Raw genomic sequence first — 16,047 nt, 5'->3', positions numbered from 1 at the left:
AATAAGTGTCAACTGTATTTCATAGTTTTCACTTGGCAGTGTGTGAGGATCCCCTGAAAACCCCAACATATTTTTCTAAGAGCAGTGCACTTGCATTGAAGCCAATGGCAAGGCAAGACAGATGAGATGAACACTTCCCATTCACCTTTTTAATACACAGAAAAATGAAAAGAAATGAGGCAACAATATTTGAATATGCTTAAGCCATCCTTGCAGGGCACCAGTAGCAAAGAAATTCCAAAGTACTAAAATGATTCTTTTAAAAAAAAAGTGGAATCAGAACAGCAGAAAAGCTAATGGAAAAAAGCAATCCACTCATCTCAGGAGGGGTAAACTGCCACAAATACCAGCTCAAACACTAAGCAGGTCCTGCCGTCTCCGCATCAGCTGCTCTGCACCTGCGGGTCCTGTCTGCAACGACTTACCTCGTCTGAAGACTCTTTCCCAGTGTCACTGTCTCCCGGAACATGGCACCCAAGTCCAAAACCACAATTCATGCAACATTTAAATTTAATCAATGGGACCACCATGTTGCCCGAAAAATTTGTATCATGTGTAATTTTCTTTTTACCTTGGTCTTTTCACCAACAATGTTCTTTTCCAGTTCTGTGATTTTCCGGTTTAGATGATCCAAAATCTCCTTCTCTTTCATAAGTTCCGTTGTTTCCGATTTTTGTTCTCCATCCAAGAGAGCACATTCCATATCCAGCTGAAGACACAAACAAAGCTCAGAAATGTTTCACCTTCAGGGAAATTGCCAGCTGCTTCCTTTAAAGGTGTATTTTTAACAGGTACAAATTGCAAGAAGTACTACTGTTTTCAGTCAGATTATGGAGCCCAGCAAACACTCCAGAGAGTCCATGCAAGACTCAGAATTCTTATACGAGAAAGTAGGGAGGCCAGAATATACTTGCTAAGAACACTAGCTATCTTTTACCTTAATTTTTCTATTACACCCTCCCCACCTTTTCGTTTACTTCTCAAGGTAACTTTGCCCGTTTGCTTAGATTCAGGCTCCAGTGTGAGCCATCCTGGGAGCAGTCACGTCTCTGTTTGTCCCCAGAGCGCAGAAAGTGAAAACTGCACTCAGTCCATCAAGCAAGCACTGCATTTCCAGCAATGCCGGCAAGGAGGGGCTTCCAGGGTCTCTACATGACAGATGATCATTCCCTTCCACACACGGGCTGTCAGCATCAGCTGTGAGAACAGACATGAAGATCCTTCCTGGGCAGAATGAGTGTGCCTCCTTCTCACTCCATGGAGCTATGAAAAAAATCACCCTTTTCTTTAACTGCAGTTATACTGTATATGTCTGTCTCCTCTAGAGATTTGCAAACCTCTGGAAAGTGAGGTCTATGATTGATTCACATGTAAATCCCCCCATAGTGCCAAGATGATACTCAACTCATGCTTAACACACTTACAAAAACGTTTGTTGGATTTGAGCTTAAACGTCTAAATATACGGTACCTCAGCTGACAGATCTTGAAGCAGGGTCAGAAAGCACACACCCGTTAAGACAAAGTCAGTTACATAGCATACATTAAAAATGGCTTCATATGCTTATCTCATTGGAGGAACAAAAACACAGAAAGAAGAAGCATTTTAAAAAGACAATTATACCCCACACATGTACCCATTCCATGAATATTTGCTCATGTTGACCTCTATGTATTCTGCCCTCCAAGGCCTGTGCCCTAAGAGGTAATGTTATATTTAAGCTAAAGGAAAGAAAGAAAATTGGGAGAGGTAATAAATGAACTCGTGGTTTGTACCTCTCTGGAAGACTCCTCCATCTGGTCGTTTATATCTTTGATTTTTTGTTCGAGTTCCTCAAGGTTGTTCAGAATTGTTATCCGGGTCTCTTCCATTGCAGTCAACTCCTGAATCCTTTGTTCTTCACTTATGCCCTCTGGGGTCTGTGATTAATCAACACACAAAAGGGCTAGTCACACTTCAATGCCAGAATTGCCCAGTTAATAAACCAGTCACAAGTCTAGCATTTCACAGTCTGTGTCTGTTTGAACTCTAAAAGCATCCCTGTGACTGTTTACTTGGAACTCTGCATTTTCCCGTAGACCCCCAGTAGATAGTGTCTCAGGTAAGCGTCTACAAATCAAGTTCAGTGAGTAAATTCATGTCCTTTTAAAACCAAAATAACCAAGAGGTAATATAGATGAGGAAGCTATAGTCCACAGAGATTGTAGTGACTTCTCTCAGGTTACAGATAAAGTTTGAAGTACAGAGAACTAGAATCTAGAGGAGACTTCTGACATCTTCCTCAGGAATGTCTCTTGGGCACTCTGTTACCTTCATTACAAGCTCCATGTTCTCTCCTGTCTCCAAGGGAATACACTTCCTACAAGTCTCCAGAATTTCTACTGGGTCCCACTGCTAGGGCTATCTGCAAATGAGCAATCCTTCTGATTTATATTCTTTCCAATACAAGATGGTAAATAGGAACATGGTATTTGGCCCCACCTCACTGAAGTGTTCCACGAAGTTAATAAGCAGGACAGCACTACTTTATTACTTTGGCAACCCTCAGAATGATTTAAAATTACGCACCTAATACCAAGTTACTTCATGTTTCAGCTTTTGCATTAGCACGCTACTCACTGGTCTCTGTCCTATGTACTGACAAAGACGCTAACTGGGCCAGTGAGCTTCTGTGACATGAAATAGGATACTGGCCATTATTCATAAAATTATGCATGGAAAAACTGACATCCTTCACAAGGAATGAGAAAGTTAGGAAAGAAATTAAGTGATATAGGGCATACTTATACCTCTGAACAGAGTTATGACAAATGCCCAGAAAAGAAAGGAATATTTAGATCATACACACAGCCAAAATGTGACTGCCAATTATTTTAAGAAGAAATACAACAAATTGAAGATAGCTTCTTTTTTCAAGAATTTCAAGTTAGTTATTTTGGATATCCCCTGGTGGAGACCAGTCTTTCTATAAGGCAAGGGACGCCAATATAGGCATTATTTATTTAATTTTATCTCTCTTTGAAAAAGAAGCAATTTCTTTGCACCAGTAAGTCAATGATTATATAATTTCACAACTGGAAATTGGAAACAGCAGCCAAGTTATAATACATAAATTGCTGAAGATTACTCACTAACCACTGAAAAGAACATTCAAATTAACTAAAGAAACCATTAACGTTTTGTGTCTCTAAATTCATTTAACGTACTTAACAATCCTAAAAATTACTGTAAGAAGATAGGCATCATGTATGTTTCTTTATTCTTTATTAATATTCTTTATTCTTAACCCTACTTTGCTGCTTCTCAAAATTTAACCATTGAGAAGTTACACATCTCAGGTTGACTAGAGCAAAGGTTAGAAGGCCTTTCAAGCCCTCTGTTTATTTGTTTGCTGATAGTTAGATTTTAAACTGTCATCTTAAACCCAGTATCTAACTAATTAAACAACCTGTGACCTTTCTTCACAGACAATGAATCTCATTGTCCTAACACTTGGGTGGCCAGTTTTAGGGCATGAGGAATGCCTGCAATAGTGAATGCCATTCCGAAATCATCGAGGAGTAATCCTAGCAGGAAAGCCTCAAGAAGGCCAGTATCCTGTTGGGTCAACATTTCATATTAGGTTTCAACTTCCAACATGGTTTAAAAATATCTTTCATTGGTGGAAGCAAAGCATCAAAAGAAAAGAAAAACTGAACAATCCACGAAACTATACTGATAGGTAACAGTGGCACTTATAGGTATCTGTATAACTCAACATTTCTAGAAAATTTATCACAATAGGTCTAAGAAAAGACAACTTGTTAGTCTGTTTGTAGCAGTAAAAGTTACCTAGGTATTGACTTTTGTTATTGTTATTTATAAAAAGCAAAATCTTTAAGAGGCATTCTAAAACTGTGGTTTGTAATAGAAAGGAATGAGGATGCTGGACTCTCATTTATATCCAAATAAAAAACAAGAGTGTACCAAGGGTGTGGTAGCCACTAAACAGCTTTAGTTTGTGGTGACAGAGAAAAGTGGAATTTTAATCTATCTGATTTTTTTTATAGTAATGTATAGGGTTCCACTGAGAGTGATGTTTTAACAAAAGCACATATTGTGCATACCCAGATGTACTGTTTTTGCGTTAACTCCATCTACACACACACAGAAAGGAGAGACAGTAGGGACTAGACAGTTTGCATCTACCCTTCCCTGTGTGTGTGTGTGTGTGTGTATGCAGATCTCTGATCTCAAGAGGTTTCTAAGAAGAAATATGCAAAAAGGGGGGGGGGCACAGTAAATGGAAATTGTCTTGTCCCTACTCCTATCTCCCCTTTCTGTGTGCCTGTGGATGGAATTAACTCAAAAACAGCATATCTGGAGATGCACAATATATGATTTTATTAAAACACTTAACTCTCAGTGGAAGCCTATACATTACCATTAAAAAAATCAGATAGGTTAACTTAGAAACCTCTTGAGATCAGAGAGGGTTGCAAGTATGAAGGGTTTCCACTGTAGACAGAATGATTACATGATTACTCAAAAGGAGCGGAAAAGTTTTCATCACAAGAGAATAAATATTTTTTTGGCAAATACATAAGAAGATGGAATTAACTAAATTTACTGCAGCAATCATTTTGCAAAACATGTAAGTCAAGTCATTAGGCTGTACCCTTTAAATTTATACAGTGCTGTATATCAATTATATATCAATAAAACTGCAAGGAAAAAAAGAGTGAGCTGTTTTCAGCTTTCACCTCAGGTGGTTGTAGACAGATTCATAAAGCCAATTAAAAAGAGCATGCTTCCAAGGTCATCTGCATCTTTAAGTGTTAGATAAAAGCAAAGTCAAAAATGGTGAATTTCAGGCTTCCTAAATATAAAGATCTTTGTCATTAAATCAATTTAGAGTGTTTTTCACATTCTTCTCCATTTACTCCTCAGATAGATAATAACAAACACTGTACTTTGTTAAGTAAATAATCCAAAAACACTCAAAGAGGAAGAGCATTTAAAACAAAAGAACAGGACTTTTTTTCTTTTTTTAAAGATTCTTCTATCTCCTGTCTCAAGGTAACATATGTCTGTCTTCACAGAATCAAAAGTGGAAAACCCGTTCCCTGGAACCCATTGCCTCTCAGCTCACTCTGTCTAAGCTGCCGTGTGATGCCCAGAGGGGCCTGGATTTCTCAGCTGCACTCTGTCTGAGCTGCTGTGTGATGCCCAGAGGGGCCCTGGATGTCTCAGCTCACTCTGTCTAAGCTGCCGTGTGGTGCCCAGAGGGGCCCTGGATGTTTCCCGTCTCTAAAGGAGATACAGTCTTCCACTTTGTGCTGCAAAGATGTTCCAAGCTTCAAAGTCCTATTTCCCGGAAGCGTACTGGGGCAATGGAAAACATCTGTCAAAATCTGCTCATTTATACCCAACAGTGTTCTTGTCACAGCCCTCTTCAGGAGGAAGCCATGTGTGTGTGCTTAGACACCCAGTGGTGTCTGTCTCTTGGCTGCCCCATGGACAGAAGCCCGCACAAGAACACTGGAGTGGGTTGCCGCGCCCTCTTCCAGAGGATCTTCCCAACCCAGGGATCGAATCCAGGTCTCTTGAGTCTCCTGCATTGGCAGGCAAGTTCCTTAGCGCTAGTGCTACCTGGGAAGCCCTTCAGGGGGAAACTCGTCTCCCGAAAGTTAGTCCTCAGAGCACACAGCTCACTGTTTTAACAAAAGTTTGGCAGGGCTCTGTGAAGGACGAGAGTGAAAGGATTTAAGATAAAAAGTGCAGGAAGCCCCATGTCTGATGACAACAGCTCGGATGTTCAAATGATGGGTCATTTACTTTGCCTGAACACCAAGAATTTTTTATTTCTACCCCACATCTTAGTTTCTAACCATTGCAACTTTCTAGCAGGAGAGACAGAAGTCCCATTCAGAATTACCCTCCTGTGAGAATTACTCTTCTAGTCCTTAGAAGAAAGAAGGGCTGAACAGTCCAGAGTCCTGATGAATACATGGGCAAACTCTATAGGTAGGTAGACTTCTGACTAGAAACATTCAGTCAGAAAGTTTTGTTGCACTGGAAAAGGCAAAACTACAGAGACAATGACAAGAATGACGGCTGACAAGGTTTCACGGCAGCGGGGAAGAGAAACAAACAGGCTGAATCCAGGAGATTCTCAGGGTGATGAAATTATTATGTATGAGACAGCAACAATGGACATATTACACTGTACTTGTCAAAACCAATAGAACCATACAACATGAAGTGTGTGTATGTTCAGTCACTCAGTCATGTCTGACTCTTTGCAACCCCATGAACTGTAGTCCGCCAGGCTCTTCTGTCCGTAATACTCTCCAGGCAAAAATACTGGAGTGGGTAGCCATTTTGTTCTCCAGGGGATCTTTCTGACCTAGGGATTGAACCCAAGTCTCCTGAATTGCAGGTGAATTCTTTACCATCTGAGTTATCAGGGAAGCATACAATACGAGAAGATATCCTTAATGTAAACTAGGGTCTTTAGTCAATATTGTGTATCAAAGTTGGTTCATCAGTTCTGATGAATGTACCAAACTCAGGTGTGTTCCTTGCTCAGTCGCGTCCAGCTCTTTGCGACCCCATGGACTGTAGCCCACCAGGCTCCTCTGACCATGGGATTCTCCAGGCAAGAATGCTGGAGTGGGTTGCCGTTTCCTTCTCCAGGGGATATTCCTGATCCAGGGATGGAACTGGGGTTTCCCGCATTGCAGGCAGATTCTTTACCATCTGAGACACCAGGGAGGCCCACTGTCATACTTAGGCAAGATGTAAATAATAGGAGATACTCTAGGAAAGCAAGGAGGACAAATAGAAACTCTTTACACAACCTTTTCAGGAGAAGGGGATGACAGAGGATGAGATGGTTGGATGGCATCACCAACTCTATGGATATGAGCTTTTGAGCAAGCTCTGGGAGTTGGTGATGGACAGGGAGCCTGACATGTTGAAGTCCATGGGGTTGCAAAGAGTCAGACACGACTGAGCAACTGAACTGAACTGTTAAATGTCCAATATATCTTAAACAGTCATTAATAATGTCAAGGGGAAGACAACTCATGATAAAAGACTAATGTCCTTACCACCACAATAGCTCCTAGTACTGAGACAAAGCATGTTTTAAAAATCAGTGACGAGGAGGACGAGGGAGATCCAGACGGTAGAGCAGGAGGATGCCGAGCTCACCGCCCTGACGGACACATCCAGAATACATCTAGATGTGTAGCAACTCCAGCCGGACACAAACAGGAGCCTGGAGGAAAGCCTCTGCTACAAGCAAAGCTGTAAAGATCCACATGGGGTCGTGCAGGAAGAGAGGAGACGGCAATCAGGCAGGACCCATGCCCCTAGCAGGACACAGAGGAGGAGCGGGATATGACGGGCTCAGAGACCCCGCCTGCGAAGTTAGGGCACAGCGGCCGTAGGGGCCAGCCCCGGTGAGACAAGTCCCTTAGCTGGTGAAAACTGTGGGACTTACAGGAGGGCTCAAGAGGCCGAGACTCTGCTCACGAAGAGCAGGTGCACGTGTCTGCCTGCTCTCGGCAAGAAGGGGGAGGAAGCAGGCTGAAAACAGTGTGGGGAGTCCGGTTGGTTTCCCGCAGCTGCTCCTGTCTGCAACAAGCGCCTGATCTAGCGTCTCTTGCTCCTGAGCGGCTCCCCGCCAGGACAGAGGGGCTGCATTCGGGGAGGGAGCGCACACAGAAGAAGAGGAACCTGCCTGGACTCGACCCTCAGGGCTCCTGCTCCAGCAGCTTGAGCTCTGCTGGCACCCAGACAGGGAAGTGGCGGGCACTGAACACGGGGGCAGCCAGCCTGGCCCCGGCCGTGGCGCTAGCCCCTCCATCGCCAGCCCACCTCTCACCAAGGTGACAGCCGCCAGCACAGCCCAGGAGAAGATGGGTCCCTGCTCACTTCAGATCCAGCTTTTCCCACCAAAGCCACCGGGCGCTTGCAGGCCACACAGGGGCACCCACACACAAGGATATCCCATTCAAGATCAGGGTAGGTAACTATTTCAACCAATTTCATAAAGGTAAACATAATGGGAATACAGAGGGAAATGTTTCAAATGAAAGAACAAGGGGGAAGAAAGACCTGAAGAAAACCCTAATGAAGCAGAGATAAAAATTTACCAGATAAAAGGGTTCAGAGTATTAGTAATAAGAATGTTAACTGAGCTCGGTGGAAAAAGATAAGATACAAAGAATAAGAATTTTAACAAGGAACTAAAACATATTTTAAAAAACAGATGGAGCTCCAGAATACAATAACTGAAATGAAGAATACACTCGAAGGAATTAATAGCAGATTAGGTGATACAGAAGAACACATGAGAAATCTGGAAGAGAGAAAAGTGAAATCACCCGATCATAAACAGCAAAAAGAAAAACAAACCTAGGGGCTCCTGAGACAACATCAAGTGTTATAACATTCACGTTACAGGGGTCCCAGAAGGTGAAAAGAGAAAGGGGTGTAAAATGTATTGGATGAAATTATGGCTGAAAGCTCCTGAAGCTGAAGAAGGAAACAGATTTCTAGTACAGGAGGAGCAGGGAGTTTCAGAGAAGATGAGCTCAGAGACCCACTTGGAGACAGATCACAACGAGAACGGCAAAGCCAGAGATGGGGAAGAGAATTTCAAAGGCAGCAAGACAAAAACAGAGTCGCATACAAGGGAACCCCACCCCGCTAAAAACTTAAAATTAAACTGAAAAGTTTTTTTGACAGCAAAGGAAACCATCACCAAAATGAAGAGACAACCTGCTGAATGGGAGAAAATATTGGCAAATGACATGACCAATAAAGAGTTAATATTCAGAATATACAGCTCATATAATTCAATATCAGAAACACAACTGTTTTAAAAAGGGCAGGAGACCTGAGTAGACAGCTTTTCGAAGAAGCCATGCAGATGGCAAACAGGCACACGAGAAGGTGCTCAACATCACCAGTCACCCGAGTAATGCAAATCACAGCCACAGCGAGGCCACCTCACACCTGTCAGAGCGGCAGAATAGTGCAAATCACAGCCACAGAGAGGCCACCTCACACCTGTCAGAGCGGCAGAATAGTGCAAATCACAGCCACAGAGAGGCCACCTCACACCTGTCAGAGTGGCAGAATAGTGCAAATCACAGCCACAGAGAGGCCACCTCACACCTGTCAGAGCGGCAGAATAGTGCAAATCACAGCCACAGAGAGGCCACCTCACACCTGTCAGAGCGGCAGAATAGTGCAAATCACAGCCACAGAGAGGCCACCTCACACCTGTCAGAGTGGCAGAATAGTGCAAATCACAGCCACAGAGAGGCCACCTCACACCTGTCAGAGCGGCAGAATAGTGCAAATCACAGCCACAGAGAGGCCACCTCACACCTGTCAGAGCGGCAGAATAGTGCAAATCACAGCCACAGAGAGGCCACCTCACACCTGTCAGAGTGGCAGAATAGTGCAAATCACAGCCACAGAGAGGCCACCTCACACCTGTCAGAGCGGCAGAATAGTGCAAATCACAGCCACAGCAAGGCCACTCACATCTCTCAGAGCGGCAGAATAGTGCAAATCACAGCCACAGCGAGGCCACCTCACACCTCTCAGAGCGGCTATCATCAAAAGTTCACAGGTAACATATGCCGGCGAAGGTGTGGAGCAAAGGGAACCTTAGTACGCTATGGGTGGGGATGTAAACTGGTAAACCACTATGGAAAACAGCACGGAGCTTTCTCAAAAAAACTGAAAACAGAACCACCATATGATCTAGCAAGTCCTAATCCTGGGTATATATCTGAAGAAAACAAAAAACAGTAATTTGAAAAGATATATGCCCCTCAATGTTTATAGCAACACTGTTTATAATAGCCAAGGAATGAAAGCAACCTGAGTGTAGCAAATGAATGGTTAGGAGGACGTGGCAAACATGGGCAATGAGACATTATTCACAAAGAAGAATGAAAAGCTCCTATTTGCAACAACATGGATGGGCCTGGAGGATATTATGTTTAGTGAGATAAGTCAGCCAGAGGAAGACAAATACTGCATATTAGCACTTGCATGTGGAACCTAGAAAGATAAACATAACAAAACGGAAACAGATTTATTGATAAAGAGAATAAGCTAATGGTTACCAGTGAGGAGGGGACTTCCCTGGTGGGAGGCCAGTAAAGAATCCGCCTGCAATGCAGGAGACCCTGGTTCAAGCCCTGGGTTGGGAAGATCCTCTGGAGAAGGGAACGGCTACCCACTCCAGTATTCTTGCCAGTTAAATTGGCACGCAAATTAAAACATAACTAACTTAGCAAATTAAAAATTTTGATGATACATACTTTGGCAAGTGTATGAATAACAAGGTGCAGGGATAAACTCTTCTCAAGAGTCACCTGGAAATACACACAGTCTTTGAGAGTGTAATTTGGAAATATTGTTTAAAATGAATAATACACAAACTCTTTGACCTACCAACTCCACAGACACATTTGCACAATTTGTGCTAATATATATATATTCCAGAATATTCGCTGCATATAGATTTTATTAGTAAAATATTGGTAACAATTTAAACAGTATTTCCAAACAATAAAATACTAGTTGACCATTAATAAGAATGAGGTAGAACTGTGTATAGTAATATGCAAAGATGCTCAAGACATTCAGTAGGAGGAAAACACCACGCAGAGCACTATACTTGTGTGTCTGTGTGTCTACGCTTCCATTGCCACCTGTGCACAGAAATACCGCGAAGGCAGGTAAGACCCTGTGTTTACCCTCAGGTGTGCAACCAGAGAGGACGGGAGAAGCCACGCTGCTTTTCTTTCTCTTTCTGTTCTGGTACACTTTCTGGAGTCTAAATCTGCTACTTTACAGTAAACACTAGAATCTGCTGCGCCTTGCTTAGCGAGTGTTAGTCGCTCAGTCGTGTCTGACTCTTTGCGACCCCCATGGCCTGTGGTCCACCAGGTCCCTCTGACCATGGAATCCCCCAGGCAAGAATACTGGAGTGGACTGCCATTTCCTCCTCCAGGGGATCTTCCCCATCCAGGAACTGAACCTGGTTCTCCTGCATGGCAGGCAGATTCTTTCCTGTCTGGGCCACCAGAGCAGCTGCTTCACTGAAAGCATTCTGGAAAACAAGCCGCAAGACCCCTGGTGTCGCGGCCAGGGCGGATGACCCCTGGTGTCGCGGCCAGGGCGGATGACCCCTGGTGTCGCGGCCAGGGCGGATGACCCCTGGTGTCGCGGCGAGGGCGGATGACCCCTGGTGTCGCGGCCAGGGCGGATGACCCCTGGTGTCGCGGCGAGGGCGGATGACCCCTGGTGTCGCGGCGAGGGCGGATGACCCCTGGTGTCGCGGCCAGGGCGGATGACCCCTGGTGTCGCGGCGAGGCCGGATGACCCCTGGTGTCGCGGCGAGGCGGATGACCCCTGGTGTCGCGGCGAGGGCGGATGACCCCTGGTGTCGCGGCGAGGCGGATGACCCCTGGTGTCGCGGCCAGGGCGGATGACCCCTGGGGTCGCGGCCAGGGCGGATGACCCCTGGGGTCGCGGCCAGGGCGGATGCGCGGTCCCAGCCCTGCATCTAATCCCTGTGTGTGGCCGGCCTTACCTTTGGTAGGATACTTAGGTAAGCAGACTCGCCGGAAGCTTTCAGAAAGGCAGAGGAGGGCGGCGGGGGAGTCCGGGTGAGGTCCCTGAGCAGCTCATCACTCCTGGCGCCCCGTGGCGGGAGGAAGCTGGCACTGCTCTGACCGAGGCTCCCCACGCCGGCCAGGTCCGCGTCGTGGAGAGCGCTTCTCTGGTGGCGCCTGTACTGGGTGTCCGGGCCCACCAGGGCTTCTTCAAACACAGACTCCTCGTCGGAGAGCTGCAGCTTCTCCAGCTCCTTATTGATTTTCTGCACGTCTGCCACGGTGGTGCCGGGGGCCACGCGGCTGTCAGGCTTCGTGTACTCAGCACAGAGACTGAGGATGGTCTCCAGACGCTGTCTCTCCTAGAACACAGAGGGCAGGAGGTCGGTGAGTCTGGGAGAAGGGAGCCAGTCCACATAGAGCAGAGACTGGGACCACTGGTGGATTCACACAGTCCCACGCTCGGCTGGTGATACTTTTTATCATTGATGAACCCATTTATAAAATCCAGATGAAACCTGGTTCAACAAGGCCTGATTTTCCTCCCAAACTCAGTTTTTTATTTGTATATCCCAGTGCTGATCCTAGCACATACTAACACTTAGTGAGAACTTTTTTGATTTATCAATTCTCCAAACACTTCAAAGATTTTTTTTAATCTCCTTTTTGAAATCTTCACCTCCTTGCCTCCCTCTACTATCTGCCTTCAATAATAGCTCTTTCATCATTGCAGCCTTAGTATTATATTTGCACTTAAAATTAATTCTCTTTCTATAGAAATATCATTCTACTGTTTAGATGCACAAAAGAAAAATGCTACTTTAAAAAAGGTTTAATTTGAAAGGCGTAACTTGATCTTTAATCTTTTTTCTTAAAATGCTTCAAAACTTTCAAAACTTTTTTATTATCTTGTCATGATATAAAGATCTTTCCCACCAATTTCTCACATGAATAAATCAATTAAAAAAAAAAGAGAATGTTGTAGGAAGATAAAGAATATTCAACATCAGGTCTAGATAGGAAGACAGCAATATATTTCAAATTCTGAGATCATTAAATATTTGAATCATTCAGCTGAGCTATAAAATGACAGTTTGTTTTAAAAAATCAGTATACCAGCCATTGATGTCTATAACGGTACCACTAACTGCCACTGCACCAAGATCCCCAGAAAAAACAAGTATATATTTATGATTTTTGACTTTAAGTAAATTTACTATATGTTTGTGAACAATGGGATATAATCTACAAAATGCTTATCATAAACCTAGACAGCACTGTTGGGATAAGGAAACTCAACACCTTCTTCTCTCACATTAGCTCAATTGCCAAAGTGAAAAGAAAAAAATAAAATAGCAAAAAAATCTCTTGTCATTACACCTACCACATTGAAAATAGGATTCTAAAGTCTTCCACAGAGAAACATTTTCCAAACTGGTTACCAGTAACAAAAGAGAAAAATGTTAAGGAGCCCTGGGCTATTGCTTTTAATATCTTACAGCAAATCTGTAGAGATGAAATTCTGAAGGCAGTTTACTCTTTATTAGTGGAAGAATATCACATAAGAAAATCAAATAGGAAAAGGCCAACATAGTTCCCTGGTTTTCATTAAATACATCCATTAAATGACAAATTAGCATGAAATGGCTTTCATCCGTCTTCCTAAGTACTTTGCACACTCCAAAAATGCAATGACATGATCAAAAGGACTATTAAACCGGTTCTTATAAGCCGCACCTCCCTTTCACTGCCTGAACTTCTGGACTCCAGCTGCAGCCCCGTCCTCATGGCCTCGTCCCGTGGAAGGCGCTCAGCTGCACGACCTCATCGCAGGAGCTTCTGCACCCTGGGCATCCAGGAGTCCCGGCGCTTATTTATCTCTGCGGCTGCCGCCAGCTGCCAAGCCCTACCCACCTCGGCCTTGTGGGGAGAGAGTGTGTGCGGAGTGGGGAGGTGGGGGGGGCGGCGGCGTGGCACAGCATTCATCGCCTCATTTTAGACTTCTCTAACAATCTAGAAAAGTCTGCATGGGAATAAGCAAAAACGACTGGAAGGCATAAGTGAGGAAGGGGATAGGGACAAGATGTTATAATTTATCCCTGCTCAAGAGCATCTGCATTAGAGGCTAATCTCCAAGGAAAACTCCTCTTTCTGCAGTGTAGGTAAATTAAGTCAAAGCATCCAAACTCAGTCTTTGCTAATCTTCATAGGGGACAGTGTGTATGTCTTGACATTCATTGCTTTTGGGATTATAGGGAAGTTGTCAATTTCTATTAATCAGGTTGCTAATGAACAGTGCAGTTCTCAAAAGCATGAAAGGCACTTCTGCCCCGTCTGTCATTCATGGCAAAATGCCTCCTACCTCTCCTTCCCAAAATAGTCTCTTTTGCTGCCAGTGCTATTGCTTAATTCCAGAGGGAATAAATGAGGCCAGCCTTAAGATGAATGCTATTTCAGATGGTGAGACAGTATTCCAAGGCGGGAGCACAGGAAGTTGGGTCTACTGCTATGTGCTTCTCTCTATTCTTATCGCCCCATTCACAACCAATCTGTTCAGACTTGAATCTCACACGCGTGCAGTCCTGCTGCCCACTAGTCTAACAGAAATCCAGACTGTGCTGAGATGCACTGGCCCCCTCAGAAGCTGCACCAAAGAAAAATAAACTGATGATGAGAAGTGCGTCAGAAGAAAGGGCTGCGAGGCATTTCAGAAAGCATGAGAAGCCTTTTAAGGAAAACCCTGAGCAGAATTGCCCTCATAATTCTGCCCTGAGCTCTCTTCATCCTCCATTCATCACGCTGATATTCTCCACTCTGACCTGAGACAAGGGCGGCCGTTCCGCACAGGATACTTTGAGAATCAAAGAGAGCACTATTAACAGTTATGCTGAGACAGCAAGCCCAAACTGGGATGGGCAACCTGAGATGTGGTTCTCTTCCTAAAATTCAGTTTCCTTTGACGCTTCACCTGACAACCTGGTGAGTTAGGAGGCTACCCTCTTTGAGATCTCCAATTCCCACCCACCTTTCCAAACCAGCAGAAAAGGACCAGCAGAGAGACTAAATATCTAAATGGCCTAACACACTGGTGTTAAGGATTTAATGTAGCTCCCTTTGAACCAAATTATTTAAAATACATTTAGATCTTTTTCCCTCTCCATTTTCCCTTTCCTCCATCTCCATATATCATAGGAAGCTCTGAAGGGGACACAGAGCTTAACAAATAAATCTGAAGAAAATGGTGCACCTTTTTTTCCCTTAATGGTTAAAAAAAATGTTGTGGGCTGTGTCTTTTGACCACAGAGCTTTCTCTCTTTTCAGATGAACGTGTCTGGCATTGCCCCACTGTAGTTCTCAGCTCGCGTCAGGAAGCTCACCAGTCTCTTGAACCTGTCCAGTGCTCTCCTAATCAACAGCAGCCGGTCTAAGCCCTTGGAGAGTGAATATAATACAGAAATAAATTATGCAGAAAATCAAGAATACCAATTCTTAATCATGAGTGAAATCTTGTTAAAATTTCTCTTTTAGTAACTATTATGGAGATGATATGGAAATTCCTTAAAAAACTAAAAATGGAGTTACCATATGATCCTATAAACGCACTCCTAAACATAAATCCAGAGAAAACAATAATTCAGAGACATACATGCACCCTAGTGTTCACAGCAGCACTGTTTATAATAGCCAAGACATGGAAGCAGCCTGAATGTCCACTGAAAGATGAGTGGACAAAGACGTGATATGTATATATACCAAGGAATACTGTCGGCATTGCTCAGTTGGTAAGTCATGTTCATGGGATATTACCCAGTCATAAAAGAGAATGAAATAATTCCATTTGCAGCAACATGAATGGACCTAGAGATTATCATACTAAGAGAAGTAAGTCAGAGAAAGACAAATATCACATGATATCATTTATATGTGGAATATTTTTTTAAAAAGGTACAGATGAACTTATTTACAAAACAGAAATAGACCCACAGACATAGAAAACAAGCTTCGGTTACCAAAAAGGACAGAAGGAAGGAGGGATAAATTATGAGTTTGGAATTAACATATATGCACACTACTATATATAAAATAGCCAACAAGGACCTACTATATAGCGCAGGGAATAATACTAATTATTTTGTAATAACCTATAAACGAAAAGAATCTGAAAAAGAATGTATACATACATATATGTATATATACATACAAAAACTGAATCACTGTGTTATACACTTGAAACTAATAGGACATTACAAATCAACTATATTTCAATTTAAAAAGCCTCATTATAATAGCCAGGACATGGAAGCAACCTAGATGCCCATCAGCAGACGAATGGATAAGGAAGCTGTGGTACATATACACCATGGAATATTACTCAGCCGTTAAAAAGAATTCATTTCTAATGAAATGGATGAAA

The 16,047-nt window shown here is 43.5% G+C and overlaps 1 protein-coding gene across 5 annotated transcripts in view; it reads right to left on the bottom strand.

The window, feature by feature from the left end:
* Window positions 1–16,047, bottom strand: part of PHLDB2 (pleckstrin homology like domain family B member 2) — a 112,249-nt gene that overhangs the window by 57,522 nt on the left and 38,680 nt on the right. For all 5 annotated transcript variants that reach the window (XM_061134167.1, XM_061134166.1, XM_061134169.1 and 2 more), the window contains 3 exons: window positions 11,612–11,995; window positions 1,776–1,919; window positions 572–709 (listed from right to left, as the gene is read on the bottom strand). In XM_061134167.1, the coding sequence (XP_060990150.1) occupies window positions 572–709; window positions 1,776–1,919; window positions 11,612–11,995 (666 nt within the window). The remainder of the gene's footprint in view (window positions 1–571; window positions 710–1,775; window positions 1,920–11,611; window positions 11,996–16,047) is intronic.

Source organism: Dama dama, chromosome 31 (genome assembly GCF_033118175.1).
Source record: "Dama dama isolate Ldn47 chromosome 31, ASM3311817v1, whole genome shotgun sequence".
In the NCBI taxonomy this organism is placed as follows: Eukaryota; Metazoa; Chordata; class Mammalia; order Artiodactyla; family Cervidae; genus Dama; species Dama dama.
This window is presented reverse-complemented; position numbering and strand designations above follow the sequence as displayed.